The following is a 22,076-nucleotide window of genomic DNA, read 5'->3' as shown; positions in this document are numbered from 1 at the left end:
ATGAGGAGTTAAAACTCCTATTTAATTGAAAGGTTCACATTACTGAGCAACAAGTTGAGCTTCGCGTGTATAAAAAAAAAAACACAATTACAGACATATTTTAACTAGATTTTATTGAATAAAAGTTGTCCTTCAGTTTTCAGCAAAACAGCTTGTGCAAAGGTAGAGTGCCAACAAACTCAACAAACTTCTTAATATTCAAGTCCAAATCTTCCACATAACACATCACAAATGATCAAAGATAGATCAACTGCTGCTCATTTCAAGATAACATAAGTGCATTAAAGCATTTTAAAAAACAAATAAAATCCTAAAATTCTGATTTCATCCCTTGTTTGAAACCTCCACATGCAGTGCAATTTAAAGAAATTTTAAGCGAGGCAGTCCAAAAAACAATTAAACTGATCTAAAAGTAACAAGTGATCCATAGAAGAGGATAATAGTGACCTTTTCAAGACAGCTGAGTCAACCAGCTCTCAGACTCTGTGTTTTTGTTGTTGTTAAATCTGTTTTTGCAGCTTATTTTTTTCATTTTCTGTGAATCAATCAAATGAAACAGTGTTGGTCTTTTAATTCGCCTCCAGCCACAATTAATATTTTACCAGCTTTCTGTCTCCCCCTTCTTTCCCCAACTTTCTCTCTCATTCTCTCTGCTCACATCTGTTTCTCTCTTTCTTCATTTTTTGTTTGGCTCTCTCCCTCGTTTGGTCTGTCCGTCTCTGTGTCTCAACCTCAGGGAGGAGGTGACCAAACTCAAGTTTGAAGCAAAGACATTCCATATATATGCAAATCAGACGGAGGTATGTCTATCCATTATTAAAAAGCTGCCTGTCCTGGCCTGTGGAGCAGGGGAAGTTAAATGAGTACGGACTTGTTTTATGCATGGAGACTGGGGGGGCAGTGAGCTCTATTCTTAATACAGAAGTAAATGAGGAATGATTTGACATAATGTGTGTTATCCAGTAAAGTAAAGATGCTGTCTGAGAGGTGGTTGATGTTCTACAGGTTTATTCTTCGGGGATTGCGTCGGTTGATTGATTATGGTACCCTTTAGCCAAGAGCTCAGTCAACCTGACAGCGGAAATGTCTTTACAATCTTTCCAAAAATATTTTCACGTCTTGAAAATAGCTATAGGATCTTGTTTGAAGGAACATATAAGCCTTTAAATAATAAAAGTTGGTGTTTATCAGTAAAGAGTTGTTAGTATAGTTAGTATATATATGAATATAATATGAGTTAAAGCACTGAACCTGTTACAGGATAAGAAGATCATACTGACTTACTTTGCACCTACACCAGAGGCCTGTAAGCATCTGTGGAAGTGTGGAGTCGAGAATCAGGCCTTCTATAAGTGAGTCACAGGATGTGTAAAAATGAACTTCACAATGGATGTCATTTCATTTAAGTTTATGATTGTTTTTATGATGTTTCTTTCCATTCACTCACAGGTTGGAGAAGTCGAGTCAAGTCCGCACTGTGTCCAGTAGTAATCTCTTCTTCAAGGGTAGTCGCTTTAGATACAGGTATTATAGGCACACAGTGTATTTGTGGTATAAAATGCATCACTGAGAAATATGAAGTATATATTCCAATATTAAATACATGTCTGACTTTTTATAGAATTATGGCTAAAAATGTTGTACACGCATCCTGTGGTGTTGCAGTGCTGGTTTTAGTGGTTAATCACAGATGATCAGTTTTTCTTTTTCTCTGTTTTCTCAGTGGAAAAGTTGCAAAAGAAGTAATGGAACAAAGTGCCAAAATTAAAAGAGACCCCCCTGAGATTCACAGGTAACATTATTTAATATTAATTAAACAGTGTAATTGATCGCTTCAACTCTTAGCCCTGTACATTTATGATATGGATTTATGTGTATGTTTTTTGTTTTTTTTCCAGGGCTGGCATGGTGCCAAGTAGGAGTTGTCCGTCCATCACCCACGGCCCTCGTCTGACCAGTGTGCCCAGGACCCGACGGAGAGCTGTCCACATCTCCATCATGGAAGGTAAAGCACACACACACACGCACACACGCACACACACACACACGAGTTGAGAAATACTTTTTAAAAATGTAGCCGAAAAATAAAATCACTCATGTTGACGGAGGTCTTTAGACTGCTTAAAAACATCTGGATTGAGAGGCTGCCTGAGTGTTAAGTAGATGTTTGTCTGTTAGCAAGCAAATGGCAGTTAGTCCACCGGCTCCCCACCTTTTCTATCTGATGTCTCCCCTCAGACCTGAGATGAACCATCCAACACCACACATAATGTTACCGATATCTGCACATCTGCTCACGCAATTTTATTTTTCCATGCAACTCTACCAACCATTTATCATTTACTTTTAGCAAATTATGTCAACCATTTATGCATTTTGCTCACTATTTCACCAATTACCAAGTACATTCTGCGAAGTATTCGCCAAGATAAGCCTTTACTTTGATCTAACTATAATTTATTAATTACTTTTAGGAATATTTCACACATTTATTCATTACATTTAGCTATTTTCGAAACTTTATTCGTCAAGTTTATTTTTCTTTTCACCGATTATCCAATACTTTAGTATTAGCTAGCCCAACTAAAGTTTTAGCTTACTTTACATTTATGTGACTGCTTTTCCACTATTTAGTTCACCATTTTAAAATTGCTATCCATCATGCTTATTATTTTATTATTTTCAGATAACTATTTGAAGCTTTATCTATTACTCTTAGCGGACTTGCAGTATGTAGGATTTATTGACATATTGACTGAATGCCCCATCCTTCACCCACCCTGTCAAGTGTGTAGCGTGTAGCTGTGAAACTAAAGAAAAAGTGTTTGGTTTGTCCTTTCTGGGCTGCTGTAGAAACATGGCAGTGCAACATTGTGCACTCTTTGGAAGAGGACCAGCTCTCTGTGTGAATATGAAGGGCTCATTCTGAGGTCACGAAAACATAGTGATTTATATAACAACAATGAATACATAATGATGAATATTATATATGATTTCTAGATCCCTGGATTTCAGATTAGTTGAGCTACTTCTCAGTCTTTCCACATTACGTAGCCACTGGCAACTGTCAAACTAAGCCCTGAGGAACAAGAGCCGTGTGGTTGGGAGTCACTGTCTACCTCCATGTGATTTGATCTGTCATGGATTACACATCCACAGCACAAACGTTCTGGGGTCCTCTTTAACATTCTCACACAATTTCAATACACTCACACTCTCTCTCACACACACACACACACACACACACACACACACACACACACACACACACACACACACACATACACACACACCTGTATGGGCAAAGTAGCGTACAGTATGTGCTTTTCCATGTTCCATGTCAGTCATTCTCTCGGTATTTGTGCAATATCTCGCTCTTTCTCTCCTGGATGTGTGTTTTCTGAACTACACAAACACACACACTGAAAAGCACCCAACAGCTACCGGCCTCAGGCATTATTTTGACATGAGGAAGTCATCCTGTCAGTTTATAAAGGGCACTTACTGTCCCCTTTTTCCTCCAACAGGCTATTAACCTTTTGCCTGTGCTGCCACTGGGAGTAAGTTTGCTCATAGATGATCAGCTTGGATCAAAGTAATAAACTTACTGTTCACATGGTTTGTCTGTTCACAGAAAAAAAAAAAAAAAAAGGTCTTTTGTCAAACTGTCCTCGTCTCTCGTCAGGGACATGGGGAACTGTTTCTGACATTTCACCCCAATGTTGCAACAGCGAAACAACCCCCCCCCCCCCCCCCCCCGTGTTTTGTCCTGTTGCTCTGTCTGCGCTGGTATTTACACTGGTAATAATATCTCAGCCTGAAAATAGCACCTGCTGTCAGGGGCCATGCTGCGTGTGTCACAGCCAGCAGCAGGGGTGGGGAGGCGAGGGGCGCTGTGGCACAAGTGGCGCGCATTCCTGAGCCTTGTCTTTCACTCTTTGACTGTCTTTCTGCGTGTCCACGACTGTCAGCCTGCCTGCCTGCCTGCCTGCCAGCGTGTGGGAGCTCACTGCGGGGAAGTTTGCACTGCCAGCCACAGTCGGACATAAAGACAGACAGCGGACGAAAAGACGGTTTGAAGAAAGCCAGACTAACGAAAGAAAGCAGCAAAACTGTGTTGAAACACAGTGAAGGTTAAACGGGTGTTTTGTTTTTTTTTTGCTCCCTTTGAATCATGGTGAAGTGTCTGATCCGGATCAAGACCAAGGTGAACGTTCACTTGCGTATGATCAACCATTGTTATCGGGATGTGAAGGTGCGTGTGCTGTCTCTGGGACCCAGGCTGTTGGGCAAGGCTCTGGGGGTCCTACCGCTCTTCCCTGCCCTCCCTGGGGGATCTTCCACCTCAGGCTCTGGTCCCGGGTCAGTACAGAACTCCAGGACTCCTTCCAGACTAGCTGTCCCACCCCAGTTTCATGGCTGCAGCCCTGCAGCCGGCTGTGCAGGTAAAAAAAAAAAAAAACAAGGCTGGTTTAATCATACAGGATTATGGACCGCTGGCTTCATGTAGTATCGGCTCAGACATTTTTCAAGCTGGATGACTTTCTCTTAGTGATGTTTGACCCAAATATAGACACGCTGTATGTTTCTCTAATGCCAAAACCCAAATGAACATCACATCATGAGATTATCTAATAAGATGTTGTTTAAGTCTACTGCTGTGGTTATCAAAGTTTAAAAGTTGACATTGTGATTAACTTCTAGAAAGAAGCTGTGAAAGTAATGAGGATGAAGTAAGCTGATTAAGTTCTTAGAGGACGTTGTTCTTGTGTTTCATGTTTACTTTTCACGTAGAGTTGCCACTTGTAAGTGTTTCATTCGGGCATAGATTACATGAAGGGAGGAGAGGATCTGTTTCTTGAGCAAATGTTGTGACAAGCTAGCCATTGCAAACAAATCAGGCTTCCCCCTTCTGGCTATATCAGAATCAGAAATGTCGTCACGGTGCTCAACAGAGCTCGGTGTCCCTGAATGTTCTGGCAGCCCGGCCAGCCACGCTCCAGACCAGGCTGAGGGAATCTTTGCTTCAGGATGAATTAATGAGGAACATCATTTCCCCTTGGACCTCTTCTTTTAAGCGCTTTATGGGATACGTTCTATGTGCTCACATTTGCATCAGTGACTTGTAAGGAGTCCTTTTCCAGGCGTCCTAATTCCCCTTTTTGAACTCCACTCACTGGCTACGAGGCTGATCATTAGCGGTCATCACATGTTCCCATGTAGAACCACGGGCTTACGCAGCACTGTGCCGCCTGCGTTTGTCGACTCATCGCCATAAACAGCTACGGCTGCTATTTCAATCCATCACTCGCATATCAGCGAATGCAAACAACTTGATGGGCAGCAGCCTGTAGGTATGTTTTGTGAGGTCACAGTGACCTTGACCTTTAACCTTTCACTTTGCTGCAAGCCGTTCCTGAGAACACTGCATTCAAAAGAATGGGACCGACGTAACATAATGCCTGGCGTGGAGGTGTAACAACACTGTAAACTGTAATGAAGCTTGATGTACACCTTTGAGTGGGTTAAGTGGTAAATGGTCTGCAATTATATTAAATTATATTAATTATATTGGCGATCTCAAAGCACTTTACATTTTGCCTCCAATTCACCCACTCATTGAAACACCAGTGGTGGCAGAGCCACCATGCAAGGTGCTCAGCCAAGACACCTCAGCATGTGGACCGCCGACCTTTTGACCTGGGCAACCCACTGTACCACACCACACATACTGATGTAAACCCCACATCCTAAAACATTGGTTTCATCTTTCTTTTAAACCGGATCTTAGTTTACTGTATCTGAAGAAGTTGCATTTATCTGCTGGATCTCTTTGTGCAGCATGTTAATTGTTAGTATAAAATAATTGTGCTTTAAACTTCATGTTACTGCACCTTCAGCTGCACATATTATATTTTGTTTTAACTGATTGCTTGGGTTTCATCAAAGTTTTACATTTACTATATTTTTTATGGAAGGTTAAACATTTTTTTTTTATAAACACCTCATGTCAGGATCTCTCTTTACAGTAAAGTCTGCAGGTACCACCGCAATACCTCCGAGTGATTAAATATTTCACCTCTCTAATTAACTGCTGTCCTGTGCTCCGTGTATCAGGTCTGGAGTCACTTCGAGACAGCGCCCACTCCACGCCCGTGCGCTCCGTCTCCCATGGCGACTGCTTCATGCCATCCCGGGGCCAGATGGTGGATCGCAGCGAGGCGAGCACGTCAGCCGTCATCTCCGACGAGGCCTACAGCCCGTCGGACAGCGTGCTGCCGACCCCCGTAGCGGAACACGGGATGGAGATGCCCTCGGCTCGGCACCTCAACGGTGCTCCCTGCAGCGTCGATGAGGACCAGGAGGCGGAGGCGGGGACGTCGAGGGAGGGGCAGGCGGCGGACTTCAGGCCCGGCAGAAGAGCGCTGCGTATGGTCAGGAGCAGGCCGTCACCACCGAGCGACGTGGAGGAGCTCAACAAGTTCATCCTGAGCGTGCTGCGTCTGTTCCTGGTTACCATCGGACTTCTGTTCGCGCTGCTGCTGCTCCTCATCATGCTGACAGAGTCAGACTTGGACATCGCCTTCCTGAGGGACATCCGTAAGACGCCCGAGTTCCAGCAGTTCCACTTTGAATACTTCTGCCCTCTGCGGCGCTGGTTCGCCTGTAAGTTACGATGGATGGGAGGGTTCCTCGTCAGCAAGTGAGGTGAAGTGAATGATGCAGAGACCGAATGATTCCAACACAGGCCTCCACTGATGGACACGGGACACACATGACAAACAGAAGATGGGGGAGGGAAACAGAAAAAGACGACATCCCTGTCCCTAATATCAGCTCAGCTTCCCCCAGGAAGGAGTTCCTGTCACAGGCCACGGACTGTCCCCTGAAGAGCCTTGTTTCTAATGTTTGACCATCACTACGAGGAAAGGGAAACACATTTTATTTTAGAAATTCAGGTCATTTCAAGCTCTTTTATTTTTTACACAAAGTCACAGGGTTTAATTTAAACAAATCTAACAGACACTCACTTATTCAACCACAGATAATAGTTGCCTTTATTTTTGTATCAACTGATATGTTGTGACGTTGCTGTAAGACGGGACGACCTGAAGTGTTGGTGTGCGTGTTGCGGGACCTGAGAGTTTGAGTGAAGTTTTGAGAGAAAATGAGATGGGGGGGGGGGGCAAGTCGAGCTCATCAGACAACAATAATGCTGTTGATGTTGATGGACCGGTATCTGGGGGGGTTAGAGAAAGTGTGAAAAAAAAGCTGCACTTATTGAATGTAGACGAGTCAAATAGTATTTGAAATATTAATGTTTGTTTCATAGAGTTCTTAGGCAGATATAATTAACCCCCACATCAATTTAAATAACTGCTAAAAAAAAAAAAAAAATGTAGTTGCAGTCGCTATTTGACCCCGGTGTGATGTGGGTGCTGCCCTGTCCGAAGGCTTGAATGATTATTTTTGTAGTAAGCGTGACTTTGTTTGTGGTCTGTTAAGTGTGCCCACATGACCATTTTTGTCCAGACACTAGAGGATTAATAAAGTTGTATGACTATAAATCAAGCCTTTCTAAGGATATAAGTAACTAATGGAGGTTATAGGTTTACTGTTTATCAAATAGCAGCCAAATAACGCTGATAACTACAATCAACGTCTGTGTGTGTGAGGAACATCCGTCACTTTGCCGTAGTTACTTTTACAGTAGTTGTAAAGGTGATGGGACTATGTGAGCTAGCGTTGTAGTGATAGTCAAGTGTTTGGTTAGTTGTTTGACTCCTGCAGTCTGTAGGAGGAGTTCATCTTGATGTGCAATACAGTTAATATATAAAAAAAACACAAAAAAAAACAGACATCCTTTCCATTAAGGGAAATTTGACCTTGTTTTATCTTTGTAAAGTGCAAAAACTAGTGCTCTTTTCCCCAGTATATAGTTAAGAGTTTGTTTTTAACTTTGTTTAGCCCATGCAGTCATCTGTAAAAGCTGAGTATACTCAAATCATGTTTCCATTTTTGTACCAACTGCTGTCTCGCTACCAGATTTGAGATTTCCTCACAGTGACTTTTAATGTACTTGAAGCATCATTTATACAGTGGAAATTTGGTTTGACAGCCCTGCACTCACTTACAAGAGAGCCTGAGATACGTCATGTTTATGTCAGACTACAACCTTCATCACCATCACACCGACCAAAGAAACCTCTGTTGTCTCATGCTTCTGTCAGTTTGCGTCAACAGATGGAAACTCAAATAGTCTGCTTCCTTCTCCAGCCTTATTACCAATGATACTTCACAGGGGAGGCTAAAGAGCATCTTTAAAGCCCACAGCAACAGAACCAGTTGAGTCTTTTGACAGTAACGTCCTCTCATCAAGACTGCAAGTGGTTCTACAGGATATACAGTATGTGTATGTGCAGAGTGCCAGTTCTAATACAACCCCATCAGATGGTACACTACAATGTATCTTAATGTATTTATGCAACAAGAGCGATGGTTCAGGATAGTGATTGGCTGAGGGATTTTGGTTATGCAGGTGCCTATACAGTAGGCAGTTTGAAAAGTTACTGTATTAATATTCAAATCTTTCCGAAAAGGAAAAACCCATTAGGTTGAAAGTTAACGATTTTATTTTTGAACAAAGTAAAAAAAAAAAAAAAAGACCCAAAGTATTCATAATTCTTTGTCCCTTTTAGTTTTAAGTTGGATGATCAACAGAAATATTGAGTGATATATTTATATTTAATTTAAGAAAAAAAACACTTGTATTTTGGAGTCAGTCTCCAGACTACATGATTACTTGTGTTCTCTTTAACTCAAAGGGTGTGTAGAGGTTTTTGATTCCCGTTAGGTGATCAAATCAGGGTGAAAAGAAAATGGCCATCCAAGCAGAAACTTGGCTTTTTAACCTACCTTTATGTTCATGTGTGTGAAAAAAATTGGCAACATAATCTGAGCAATAAATATTACAGATTATGTACTGAATATCAATAACTGTAAACTGCAAACTAATGTTCGCCTCCTAGATGTAAAACTTTTTTTTTAAATCCTCTCTGAAGGTAAAACCGCCTGTAGATGCATGTGTGAAGGACCAGTCGCCGCTACTCCAGACTGCCCACAGTGGTCGGTAACGCTCTGTGGTACAAAGACACTTCTACAGAATATCTATTGTCAAAACATACGTTTTCATGTAAATCCTGTTTGGTTGCCTAACCTTAGTCTGCTCTTCCTTTACTGAATTCATAGAAAACTGGTTGGATGAAGTTTTCTTTGGCAAAAGCGAAAGTGTAAAAAGAAGTGAACACCTCTGACAGTCCACCCAAGTTATGGCAGCGGAAGATCGATTTTTAGCCAATTTGAAGAGCAGAAGTAGCATTTTCAACAACCCGAATCTTTCTTTGTGCAATGCAGATTCACACATGGATCGTTTTCAGTTGCTTTAATCTGTTCCAGATCACTTGAACTTGAAGAGGCGTGACAGTTCCACTGACAGGCAACTCGTTGTTTTTAATTTCCTGAATCATGTAAACAGGAACAAGGCCTCAGACATGGTCCTACTGTACACTCCCTTCCTGTCCCATGGCCCTGCACATGGAAATGTCTCTGTAAGCATGTGTTCTGCATTTATTACCTCCAAACGAGACTGCTTATTTCCAATCACTGACTGAAGACTGGTGTAATCTATTTATGAATAAATATTATCTATTCTTGACATCTGGCAGCTCGTCTGGCTACGAGTTCAATTCTGACCTCACAGATGAAGCAAAGAAAGGCGACAAATTTGAAAAATATTACCCAGATCAGCACCATGAGGCCTGTTTCGGTGTCCCTGCTGGAAATCCGTGCAGCCAATGCTAATACATGTTATTCTTTTATGTTACACTACTGCCATCTTCAGGTGACAAAGATATCACTGTTGAGGGAAACGGAATCAATCAAAATGCTTAGTATTACAAATGTCTATTTATTCTGTTTGCTTTATAAAATTATAGAAAAATAAAAAAACAGAAAATGAACACAATTTTTCAACAGGCACTTTTCACAACCTAAACACTTTTGCCCTTTTACTGTTCCACAAACAAACAATGGAGGGAACCCACTGAAGAAATTGTTTGGGTTCTGGAAGATATTTGGAAATCAATATTGTCAAACAGTTGCTTTTTCATTTAGACTGGAAGTAATCAGGATTATTCCTAACAGAAATGAAACAAGTCTGCAAACACTGACCAAAAATGGATGATGTATAAAACAAAGTAGTTGATTGCGTTTAAACATTTTACATAAGTTGACTCAGAGATCATTTTGTGATATTATATTCACCTTGTCTGAAAAGGTCCAACAGTTGGTTAGTCAGTGTCCCAACAAAAAAGAAAAGAGCAAGACACGTCCTACTAAAAAAAATAGCAATAAATGTCTATTTTGTTGGAAACCGTGAGAAAGAAAATTCTGATGTTTTGTTACTAATAGCGTGTTTCCTGAACGTGTGGGAATGTTTATATTGTAACTAAGTCCAACATCTCTCTGAACATGAACTAGCGACTTGATCCTGTTATTTCAATACATTATGTTACTTCGCTATAGACGCAAAAGGTCATATCATCACACTTGTGCAGTTTCCAGCATTGAGAAATCAGCCTACACTTTATCTGCACACCCTGACTATGACCAAACTATTTACTTGCTCTACCTTCCCTGCAGCAGCGCGCTGATGTTGTTGGTCCACTGCTTCTTGGTCCTTCCTTTAGCTGGAAAAGACATGCAGGCGTCCTGATGCATTGCCCCCCAGGAGGGCATTGTTTGTGGGGTGGAAAGCAGCGATGGACAGCACTGTGCTGAGGTTCTCGTTGTCTGTGAAGGAGTGCTGGGGTTGACCGCTTTCGTGGAAAACCTGCACCCTCCGAGGCTTCATCATGCTCCCCACCACGAAGCAGTCTTCCCGTTTGGGGTCCCACACTGCTGATAGTTTGGACAGCCAGCGGCCTGTGTGCATGTCATGTCTGCAAATGGAGACGCGTCTGTTAGTAAGTTCAGGTTCAACATAAAAATGAGCCACAGTTAGCCCTAATAGCCCTTAATTATAAGTTTCAGGTAAACTGATTGGACGTACCTGATAGTTGTCAGCAAGGGAGGGTTAGTGGTCATTGCAGATGTGTCATATATCCTGTAAAAAAAAAAAAAAAAAAAAGTTCAGACAGACATTGAGCTGGGACTGAAAAAATAAACAGTAGAACAGAATGTACGAGGTACTACTTTCACCTTATGTGGTTATCCATACAGGAGGTGAGAACTCTGTTCCCAGTGCAAGGGGAGAAATAAGCGCTGGATATGCTCAAAGAGTGGCCGCGCAGCTGGGAGACTGCCTGGCTTTTAGTCTTCTTGAGGCACCGGCTGTCATAAATGCTCACTACCCTGCAGACGAGATCAAAACATCCATTTAATATCAACGAAAATACAGCCCGACACAAAATAGTGAAACACAAAGTCAATAAGTAATAGTTAAAACATCAGCCGTACTTGCTTTCTGCCACTGCGAAGTACTGCTTCTGTAAAGGATGAACACTAACACAGCGCAGAGTCTTGGGGTCCAACGAGTGGAGAGACTCGTGGGAGTTCCTGCAGAGAAAATAAACAACGTGTTTATTCAAATGTTTATCTGTGAGCAAGAAAGGTCACATTGTTCCAATTATACTGTCAATCTTTAACTTTATCGTAACATTTTTTTATTTTATTTTTTTATTACTACTACTATCGTCAGTCTGACAACAATACAACTCACCCTGCAGTGCGCCTGTCAACAATGGAAACGTCTCCATACCAGTTCCCGACCACGAGTGTCGAACAGTCATGTGACAGGAAGTCGAACGTCTTCAGGCCATCTTCAATATCATACACCTGGGAGAACATCCACACTTCTTCAGAAGTGGTCTACCGTACCTCAACTACTGAGGGACGCAATCCGCCGGACAGGTAATAATTCAAAAGTCTTCGTTCATTGTCGCGGAAACAAAAGGTATCTTACGTCATCGAAAACAGCCTTCTCAACATCCATGCAGCGCAGAGATCCGTCATAGCTGAGGCTCAGCAGCTGCGAGGGCCGAGCGCTGGAGAACGCTATGCAGCCCACCGGACGAGTGTGGGGCTCAAAGAGCAGCACACCGTCGTCACCCCACTCAGCACCCTGAAACAACACGCACATGCAGATCATTAAACGGGGGCGGGGCGGGGCGGGGGCGTACGTAGCGCTCGCTGGATGACTGTTTTGACATTTAAAACTGCATTAACGTGACTGGACTTTCAGGAAAGCTCAGACCAAGATTAACAGAGACAGAAAACACTTGCCGGCGACGTGTTTCTGTTGTTGTTTACTGATGTGTTAACAGTCCGATCTATGCAGATACGAAGGTATAAAAATCATTTGCTTGGAGCCTGTTTTGAGCACACTTCTTGTCCTCTGGTGGTCAAACACCAGGTTGTACTTGGAGCAAAACAAACTCACCAACTTCCAGAGTCCCACTTTGCCCCACTTGTCTCCTGCAGCCATCAGCAGGCTGCTGCTGCAGGGGTGGAAGGCTGCAGAGAAGATGCGATCCTTCACCACTTTGGCCACTTTTTCCTCAGTTATCGTCATGTTCTTCAGTGCAGCGCGGTACCTGTGTTAAGACATCAGTGTCGAGTTTTGTCCACCTGTATGAGCATTATCAGCTGTTTACAACAACAACAACAAAAAGTGACCATCAAAGTATGGAGCTCTAAAACAACTAATATAGCCTCAGAGAAGGAGCTGGCCCTTCTTTGTAAGCTGAGCAGCAGGCTGACGTCTGAATCCAAACGTCTACTCTTACTCTTTCAGATCCAGCGCCATCTTTCTTTCTTTTGCCGAGTCCTGTGAAAAGAGAAGCAATTTTAAAATCTACCGATTCAGCGCAAATACTACGCCAGCAAAACATGCAAGGCTGCATATCTGAAGGTACGTGCAGCTACTCCAAATTATTTCTAACTTTTAATATCATTCGGTGTTCTTCAGCTGATGTCCACAACTAAGCAGCGCAACGCAGATTTATGATTTTAGGTAAAAAATAAAACAAGTAAAAGGTTTTACAAAAAAAATCTGCTTCTAGTTTAAACTGTGGTTGTCGGGAGACAGTGTGCAATCGGAGACGTAATGGGAACATGACACCACGTAATAGCCCACAAAGGTGACGCCTACCTCGCAGCACAGTTTAACGAACTGTGAAGGCAGCTCGTTTCCCTCTTCCATGTTGACTGGTCCCATGGTCAGCGGGCCATGGGGCTTCTTGACTTGTGAAGACTTTAAAAGCAAATAAAAAAAAAAAAAACTAAAGTGAGTAACACAAGCACAAAAAAAAAAAAAAAAAGAATGGTCAGGAAGACCAAAGACACGGCACGTGTATTTTAGGTTATTCATTAGTTAGTACCCTCTCATGGATGAGCGTATCCCTGGGTTCAGGGGGAAGTGTCAAGACCTCTGCCTCTTTATTTTGGAGACGCAGTGATTTGCGAGCTGGCAGCACTTCCTTTACAGCAGCCTGCCTGCAACCACAGAAATTAAACAACTACAACAAGTGACATCAAGCAGACAGTTTTTTTCCCCTTGTTTTTAATGACTATAACGAACAAAAAAGGAGCCAAAAGTGACGTCTTCAGACAACTTCTTTCTCTTTTACCTTTAAGAAAAAAGTAACATTTTTACTGAATGACCGCTAATTACTAAACACACCAGTTTATCTTTTGTCATCAATCGCCTGTTTAAGCATTTCTTACACTTTTTACTTTTAACTGCGTGTCTGCTTAAATCAAATTCAAAAACCAGTACACACGCAGTAAGTTATAAGGGTACAATAATGTTCCATACATGACACGTGAAAACACCCTGAACACTAATCTGTTCTGCAGCTCACCAATCACATCCAGTGTCATGCTTCCCCTAAACTCTTTTATCCAGAAAATACTGACAACTCAAAGAGTAAAGAGGTTTGTAGTAAAAGCTTGGCAGACGACCGTACCTCATGAGACCTCTCTGCGATGGCTTTGGCCGAGACAACTGCTTCAACTCCTCAGTAGCCTTTGGACAAAAGAACATTAATATTTGTCCTGTTTGTTCAAAAATGGCAAAAGGAATGAGCCGCAACATGGTCACGGTGAACGGAGTGTATACATGACTCCAAATTTGAATAAAATAAACAACTCTGACCAACATTATCTAAAAGTAAAAAAAAAAAAAAAAAAATCTATAAATTGTCTCATATCTCCTGTCTTAACGAGGATAAGTGTAATTTCAATACAGTGGCACGTTACATTTCCTTCTTTGTCCTGTTGTACGGTCATATTTGTCTGGATTGATCACAGCATGACCAGTTAAATATTGAGACTTCTGCTTGGTTTAAATGCCATCGGTTGTTCAAGTTGTCAGTTTGAATGGGATGTAGACTATTCGTATACACGTATTAAAAGTGTAAGCGTTTCAATGACATCCAGCTGTGTCCCAAGGTCAGCATTGTGGTTGAGACTCTGCCACCTGTCAACCTACCTGGACCAAGTTGATGGAGGACAAAAATGCTTGGTTCTGTCTGATGTTCTCCAGTCGCTCCAGTTCATAGAGAGAAAGTCCTCCGTGTCCGTCCTGTGGCACAAAGACACACCGCTGACAGTCTGCAGAAGCTTTTACATTAATTGAATGTCATTTTACATTCAAGAAGTCGGGGTGTTGGCGTGTATTTGACACGTATGTTTACATGGTGCGACAACATTTACACACACAAAGTAAACAAAACACAGAGACTTCCTTGATAAACTGCGCAGACGTTTTGTACTTACAAATGTATGCTCCACATCACTGTTTTCAACATCCGCTTCATCTTTTGGTTTCTTATTCTGGCTGCTTTTTGCAACGTGGCGTTTTGCTCTCTAGGAAGAAAATAAGGGCATGTTAACAAAGTGAAAAAACAAAACGACTTCATGTTGTTGTTGTTTCTGAAGACCCTCTTACACTTTTCTTGCTGGGCGTTTCAGCTGTGCTGTCCTCAGGGGAGTACTGGAGGCGTTTCGGGCCCAGAGCATTTCGAGATGAACGTCGGACTGTTGCTTCGATATCATCCGGTGTCAATTCCTGTTCATTGTTGACTATTAAATAAACAACTGGCCAAAGACATCAACACGCAGACTCATTCAACTTACTCAAAAACGACACGTGCTTTTACGTACGAAACACTTCATTCACAAATTTTTGCCGACGTCTGCCTTACTGATAAATCCTATTTTACAGAGGTTCAAAAGTTTGCTCAGCTTCTAAACTTAACTAGCTGTGATGCTATTTCTGCTACAGCGAACACGGACAAGCTGAGAGTTTAACAAAACGAAACAACATTCAAAACATTACCAGTAACAACTGTACCTTCGTTACAGCTTTGCGTTTTGTTCGTCTTGTCGCCATATTAGAGAATTTAAAACTATCAGTGAGAGTGTTTGTACGAAACAAGGCGAGATATGCGCACCTGGCAGCTGATACCTGTGATGTAAATGATAATAGAGGAGAGGGACTATTGGCGCCACATGCGAGATGTTTTGTAACTAGCCCCGCCCCCCCTATGTTGTGAAACAGAATCCTAGCAGCTCATTGGTTGACTTTGGTACGTCACCAGGATGAAGAGGACGTTCTCTGCTGCCACCAACCAATGGACGTCTTACAATTTGATTGACATCTGATCGGTTACTCCGACTGTCAGCTGTTGCTGGGATAATGTCGCCACCTAACGGCCGAATTGGGCAACTGTAGTGATAGGAAGCTGAAATAAACTTGGCTCATATCGATAATTTGGGTTTATTTATGCATAACACTGACACATTTGTTTACATTTAAACAGTAAATAGTTGATTGGCACATACTGCCAACATTTTTACATGCTCATTTAAAACTGAAAATAGTAATTACCCAGAGGACAAACCATAGACCGTATGGGACAAACACACTCATGCACACAGACAAATAAGAAGTAATCACTGATAATGGGAAAAATAAACCTACCCAAAAGCATTAGGTTAAAATAGTTTATTAGCAAAACACTGACATGTGAGCTGACTTCTTACGGGCCGGCAGACATTTACCAGAACCACAGAGGCCAGTCAGTTCAAAATTAGGTCAATGACCCATAGAGGAGATGCCATACAATCATCCCGTTTGTCACCTGACTAATGTCTGCTGCTCAGTGGGCATGTCAAATAAATCTGCAAAGTCACTACTAGTACTGTTATTTTAATAACTACAGACTTGTACTCCAAATTTCTGTACAAGAATACTAATTACCAGTAACTGTCTCAACGAGCTCCACAACACTCACATTATACAACAATTGAAACAAAAACAACTTCTAAGCCTTTAACAAAGAGAAAACACTCACTGTGCCTTCAAAAGATAACTAACAGTCATGACTAGACACAAAGATTGATGTTTGTAACAAATTCAAACACAAAATACATTTGGTAAAGCCAGTGAGGTAATTTGGACAAACCTCCATGTATGATGCAAATCATTGCCATTATGTTTTCATTTTATTTTTTCAGCTTTAGGAAAAACAAAAAACTCATGAAAACAGACCAACCATCACTTTATATACATATATAATACCAAGTACGATATAAATGCACTTGAGTAATCTGTGGCTGCACTAAAGAGATCGGATTTATTATTATGAGACGGACTGAATGGTTAAAAAAAAAAAAAGTGTTTTAAAGTAACACCTTTAAATATGCAGGAAAGTCAAACTACTTAGATGCATGCACAGTTTATTGTAGTACCACAGCTAACGGCACAAGAATGTGGTTCGACAGTAGCTCTGTGTGACTGTATTAATGTGACATTTCTTTATCTGCTGTAAAATTCTTATATGTGTTTCTGTTTATGACTTTTATAAACTATAGGTCACGTTTTCATGATCCGGTTTAATTTATTAGGATGACACAGCTCAGAAACTAGACCTGCAGATCAGGTGTTAGGGTCCCTCAATTTAGCTGAGACCTTTAAAGGCCATATATCTGTGAACAATTCCCAGCACGTTCCTGAGTTTCTCCACTTGGTTGCCATGTTACTCCTCAAACTAAAGGTAGAGGGTAAGAAGAGCACACAGCCAGTCCGCACATGTTTCTTCCTCGCTCAATCAGAAAATATCTGATGGAATAAAAAATTTTAAAAAAGAAAGATGTCAATGATGCTTGAAAGCAGGAACAAGTCATCACACTGAAATACACACGCAGACTATATTTACCCGTCCTTTCCCCAGGCTGTGCCCCAAGAGTTCTTCACAATCCAATACGGTGTGCCGTTCTCCTCAGCGCCGTAACCCACAGCCAGGACTGCATGATTCACGCTGTCCGCTGTGTTCTTACACCGAGTGCTGAACAGACAGCACAAGATCAATAAAGCACGTCTTTTGTAGGGAGAGTGGGCTTCTAACCTCTTGCGATATTACATTGCATTCTGCCTGTGCACAATGTGCTGTGCACTTGTTTTGCAGAAATTGTTTAGATCTAAATGATTAAAACCTTGAGAGCTCTTTCATCATCTCTGGGTTCAAAAACTGTAAACATGGTTAAAATGTTCTAGTCTTGCCAGTGATTTATTAGCACAGTTATGACAGAGAGGACAGAAAGTCGATTGAAGCCAAATCCCTCATAACTGTCGGCACCATAACAAATGAGCCGTCAGACCATCACAGTGTTCAATTTATGAATAACTCCATATCAGGGATGGACATGTTCATAGCCAGTAGGCAGCACACTGTAGCAGAGTATGTGTATTCTAGTCACTATACTGGGATAACAGCAATGTGAAAACACACCACAGCAAACACAGGGTACTAAATCTGATGGTTTTTCCCTCTTAAGTCAGAAAAATGCACATTCATATTCTTCTATCGCATCCTACAAACAATCATCAACCAACATTCCGGTTATTGCAGATTTGACTGTGGGTATTATTATTTCCATAACCCTCCTCCATGACTTAATAACTTCTGTGCTGCTGCGTTACAAAAAAAATCCCATTATTTTATTATAAATATTTGAATAGTGCAAAAGGATCCGAAACAAAGTAGCTACAGTTCAAACTGCTCAACAGCTCTGAACATGTCTGACTGCACATTATCTGTGGATAGCAGTACATTTATACAGTAGGAGTTTGTGAAGTTATCGAGGTCCTCGTCTCACCTGGAGTAAACACCATCTTTGTAGTGCATGAAGTCATCTGCGGCGTCAAAGCTGAAGGTGACGGGGTTGAGCCGGGACACAGCATCAACCATGGCCTTCTCATCATACTGTGGAAGGAAAAAGACAATCTTAATAAGTAAATGACACACCAAATCTATTAGTGTGTCATCTTATACATTCAAATGTTAACCATGTAGGATATGGACCGTAACCAAGTATTCAAAAGCCTGCACAATGTCAGACAAATTCCCATGTTCAGCACCAAGCTGCTTCTTGTCTCGTCCTCTGACCCGGTGACTGACATGACATGGTTAACTGCGACTAATTTGTGAGTTTGTTATGAAGCAGTAATTCATGAAAGGACATTTACACAGCACAAGTTTTGCACAGTTTCTTTCACAGTGTAAATGTACGGGTTCATACACTCACACTCGTTATGTTGACAACGTCTCGGACAAAAACAGCTGCAAGTTCAGGCTTAAAATTGCAGGTGTCATCCTAAAACAGGAAGGACAAAACTTAGGTTTGGTGATTTCTTTTTATCATATTATTTTTAAAAAAATGGATAATATGACTTTACCTGGCCTTTGTAGGGATAGTCCTTCTCTGTCATAAGACCTTTGTTGTATTTGATGTACTCAAAGGCCTGGCTGGGGAGCCCACTGAAACATACCAGGTAGCTTTTTAGCCAGTTGAAGTTCTATACACAAGCATTCTTGCAGCTACTTTAACTTAAATGTCTCAATGCTGCAGCCTAAAAATGAATAGGAAATGTATCATTGTTACCCCAAGCATCCATGGTTGTTGAAGTCTTTGGCACAGTCATTCAGCTGCTGCTCAGACTGAAGAGTTAACCAAACAACACTATTTATTAATGCATATCAATGACACAGCAAAATTTATATGATATGAGACAAACTGAGATAAATTTCTTCTGCAGATTCATTTAAAAATATCTTTGTGAGAAAGAGGAGTGCCACTTGTGATATCTGTAATCTGAATGCAAAGATCTCACCAGAGCTATTAGCTTCCCAGTGGTGATAGCAATCACTGACTCCAGACAGCCAGTGGCAGAGAAGGTCCAACAGCTGCCACAGTAATCCTAAATCACAAACGCCACATAACTCAAACAACTAATGATTCATTTACGATAAAGGGGCTTACTTCATTTTGAATGTGACCTGCAGATTAAATAAATTGTATGATAATGTCTTCGGTTTGCTGGTTTAAGCTTTGCAAAGTCAGAAAAAGTAACCCTGATGTGTCATTAGGGTTACTTCAGGTTGGATGTAAAAACATGGGCACTCCTGGAGTTATGTGTTGCATGATGGGAATTGTAGGATCCAAAGAAAGAACTATAATGCAGTTCCTGCTACATCTTTTTTTTTTCGTACATTCTTCAGCTCCATTTAGGTTCAAAACTTTTTTTTTTAGCTCATGTTTAGAGTTTTATCAGAGTCTACTGTAACACTGAAACGAAGTGACACCGGGTTTTTCTGCTCCTTTCATGACTTTTTTAAATAATGCATTCCAGTGTACTTGTGCAAATAGACTATTGATTAATATAACTAACAATAAATGAAAGATCACTTTTTGTCAGCAGCAAAGACATTGCATGCAGCATAAGATCTCCAGTTAAACTCTTTGCTTAACCAGAAGCCAAACAGAGCATAATTAAAGTATTGTATAGAGTAACTGCATGCTGGCCAAGCACAATATATTGCATTCTGTCTAATAAGGCAAGAGAATGTGGAGAATTATTAGCCTTTAAAACAACTTGACATGAATATTAATAAACATCTGCTGTGCTACGTCCAAACTCTTGGTCTGTGGTGGTTGTTCAGTACTGTATGAGTTTACCTGGTTCTTCACAGGAGTCACAAAGTTGCCCTTCACCCTCCAGTCTACTATCTCGGGGTAAGGACCTGTCCTGCTGACATGACTCCCTTTAGTGGCTGAGCAGTTCTGCAAGATACAATCATCATGAAATAATAAAGGGAATCCAAAGACAAACTTTCTGTATATAAGCACTGGCAGCGTAAAGTGTTGCATTCTTGCGTGTTTTGTTTTTTTACCTGTGGTTGTGTCAAAAGATAGAATTTCCTGAACTCCTCAAACGTCATGTCTGAGAACTGGTTCAGGCCCACTAGATTTGAAAATGAACAGCTGTGTGAGAAGACCAGGCCTTTCATCACCTTCGAATATGATCTAATTTAATTTAAACATTGGCAGTTTATCCTTTGCAGTGATAGTCTGGACATTACACATTATGAGGCAGGAGATGGTGCATTACTTGTGAACGAGTGATTCCCAGCGTTATGATGATCAATCGTCTTCTTATTCTGAGCGAATACATGGAGCCGCTGGTAATACTCCTCACTGTCATAAACTTTGTTGTGCTGCACATTAAAAACAGAAAGGCAACAGAGCATACAGAGTAAAAGAAGATTTTGAAATGTTGTTGATCTATGCGTGCAAAATAAAAGAATTCATTAGATTACAAAGTGTAAAATGTCCATAGCTTTGTTAGTGTGATGTACATACCTGTGACAGCCACTGTTTGAAGTGATATTCCTCTGATTGGACACATAATGAACCATCAGTGAAAGAAGCAACATTTCCAACTTTCAGATTTACTCCTGAAGCAATTCATGACAGGAAAATAACTGCATTTACTCAAGCGCTATTCCTAAATACAAATTTGAGGTACTTTTTTTTTTTTTTTTTTTTTTTTTTTTACTTTAAAATTGTAATGTTCACTTCATTGCATTTATCTGACAGCTATAATTCCACAGATTCATATTTTACAGTTAAGCAGCTTTGATGATATAATAGAATATGATGCTTTCTTATAGATCATATCCCCCAACAATATGTATAATAATATTAGCTTCTACCAGGAACAACAGTAAAAGGTACGTGGCCTGCAATTGACAGGGACGTTTCTCTGCACTAAACATTTTGCTAATACAGAGCATAAGCACCTGAATACTTCCGTCACCACTGTTTATGATAGAAAAAAAATATCTCATTGTAATTCTGGCAACTACGCCTGCTGGAAACTCAACATTTTAAAATGAACATAAATAAATGGGAAAGCAAACATGTGATGAACACTTACCTTCTAGTAAAATTAAAGGTGTTGAATGGACAAAATTAAAAGCGGCAGTAATGAAAAACACAACGAGTGCCATACTTCCCCCAGCAGACTCCAACAAGGTCTGAGGGCGTCACATGACTCGCCTTCTTAATACAATGACTACTTAACAGCCCCAGCAAATCTACAACCACAGCTTTTACAGTCCAGTAGAGAGAACCGGGTAAGTCAAGCCTGTGGGAAACTTCAGCCACCCCTTAATTCTTGGCAACTACAGACAAAATTGGTCATGTGACCATACATTTTTGAAGAGTCATCCATTTTACTCACCCTGTGATGGATACAGGCCCATGGAAAAAGTGGTAAGAACATTTAGGTAAAAAAAAATAGACAGTGAATATTACCATCTATTTCAATTTGCAGAAATGCTGCCACCTCTATTGAATTTCATTTGCTTTGATACAGCATTTTTTTTTAGGTACAAATTTTAAATTTTACTTCAACATAATCAGTAGCACAATTAAGCCCCACATGGCTCATCTTATCCTCTGCCTAGGCTCAACTTTTCTTTTTGGATAGTCATATTTTGAAAACTCTTTATTTTAGATCCAAAGTGATTACTCTCAAAGACGGACCACACCTTGAAATATTTGTGCATATTTTAGTTGGAGGCGTTACCGTCATCGTCGCAAGGAAAACCTGACTCAACCTACCCCGTTCTCCTCTACACCGAGTTCAGCTGGCAGTGTAAAACAAA

The 22,076-nt window shown here is 40.9% G+C and overlaps 3 protein-coding genes across 4 annotated transcripts in view; 1 reads left to right on the top strand and 2 right to left on the bottom strand.

The window, feature by feature from the left end:
• The window catches only part of LOC138212968 (FERM domain-containing protein 5-like), a 64,219-nt gene extending 54,495 nt beyond the window's left edge, over window positions 1-9,724 (top strand). For both annotated transcript variants that reach the window (XM_069173723.1, XM_069173724.1), the window contains 6 exons: window positions 737-800; window positions 1,261-1,352; window positions 1,450-1,524; window positions 1,724-1,792; window positions 1,899-2,005; window positions 6,118-9,724. In XM_069173723.1, the coding sequence (XP_069029824.1) occupies window positions 737-800; window positions 1,261-1,352; window positions 1,450-1,524; window positions 1,724-1,792; window positions 1,899-2,005; window positions 6,118-6,707 (997 nt within the window). In that variant the 3' untranslated portion in view covers window positions 6,708-9,724. The remainder of the gene's footprint in view (window positions 1-736; window positions 801-1,260; window positions 1,353-1,449; window positions 1,525-1,723; window positions 1,793-1,898; window positions 2,006-6,117) is intronic.
• A 743-nt stretch (window positions 9,725-10,467) lies between these two features.
• wdr76 (WD repeat domain 76) lies at window positions 10,468-15,535 on the bottom strand. The gene is made up of 15 exons (XM_069173725.1): window positions 15,416-15,535; window positions 15,011-15,130; window positions 14,839-14,928; window positions 14,552-14,644; window positions 14,028-14,086; window positions 13,440-13,554; window positions 13,211-13,312; window positions 12,846-12,886; window positions 12,500-12,653; window positions 12,023-12,181; window positions 11,780-11,895; window positions 11,518-11,616; window positions 11,260-11,412; window positions 11,111-11,164; window positions 10,468-11,000 (listed from the first exon to the last, which is right to left on the bottom strand). Exons 1-15 carry the CDS (start codon window positions 15,452-15,454, stop codon window positions 10,745-10,747), a joined length of 1,650 nt encoding a protein of 549 aa, XP_069029826.1. The 5' UTR covers window positions 15,455-15,535; the 3' UTR covers window positions 10,468-10,744.
• Window positions 15,536-15,867: 332 nt separating this feature from the next.
• On the bottom strand, window positions 15,868-22,011 carry LOC138212864 (pro-cathepsin H-like). The gene is made up of 12 exons (XM_069173506.1): window positions 21,344-22,011; window positions 20,767-20,798; window positions 20,516-20,621; window positions 20,298-20,368; window positions 20,083-20,187; window positions 19,238-19,324; window positions 19,009-19,064; window positions 18,803-18,884; window positions 18,652-18,720; window positions 18,223-18,329; window positions 17,283-17,411; window positions 15,868-17,185 (listed from the first exon to the last, which is right to left on the bottom strand). Exons 1-12 carry the CDS (start codon window positions 21,414-21,416, stop codon window positions 17,110-17,112), a joined length of 993 nt encoding a protein of 330 aa, XP_069029607.1. The 5' UTR covers window positions 21,417-22,011; the 3' UTR covers window positions 15,868-17,109.
• Window positions 22,012-22,076: the final 65 nt, after the last annotated feature.

This window comes from Embiotoca jacksoni, unplaced genomic scaffold (genome assembly GCF_022577435.1).
Source record: "Embiotoca jacksoni isolate LCO1_2020_lvr unplaced genomic scaffold, fEmbJac1.0.p SCAF_6, whole genome shotgun sequence".
NCBI lineage: Eukaryota > Metazoa > Chordata > Actinopteri > Embiotocidae > Embiotoca > Embiotoca jacksoni.
The sequence above is the reverse complement of the archived record's forward strand: the minus strand, read 5'-3'. Positions and strand labels throughout refer to the sequence as shown.

Excerpts from the sequence above, each read along its gene's own strand:
- wdr76 (XM_069173725.1), bottom strand. The coding sequence starts at position 15,454 with ATGGCGACAAGACGAACAAAACGCAAAGCTGTAACGAAG. Across the intron at positions 14,645-14,838 it reads GTGATGTGGAGCATACATTT|GACGGACACGGAGGACTTTC; the intron begins GTAAGTACAAAA and ends TTTGTGCCACAG. Across the intron at positions 11,165-11,259 it reads TGTATGGATAACCACATAAG|GATATATGACACATCTGCAA; the intron begins GTGAAAGTAGTA and ends TTTTTTTTACAG.
- LOC138212864 (XM_069173506.1), bottom strand. The coding sequence starts at position 21,416 with ATGGCACTCGTTGTGTTTTTCATTACTGCCGCTTTTAATTTTGTCCAT. Across the intron at positions 20,369-20,515 it reads TGGGAATCACTCGTTCACAA|TGGGCCTGAACCAGTTCTCA; the intron begins GTAATGCACCAT and ends TTTCAAATCTAG. Across the intron at positions 18,330-18,651 it reads ACGTTGTCAACATAACGAGT|TATGATGAGAAGGCCATGGT; the intron begins GTGAGTGTATGA and ends TTCCTTCCACAG.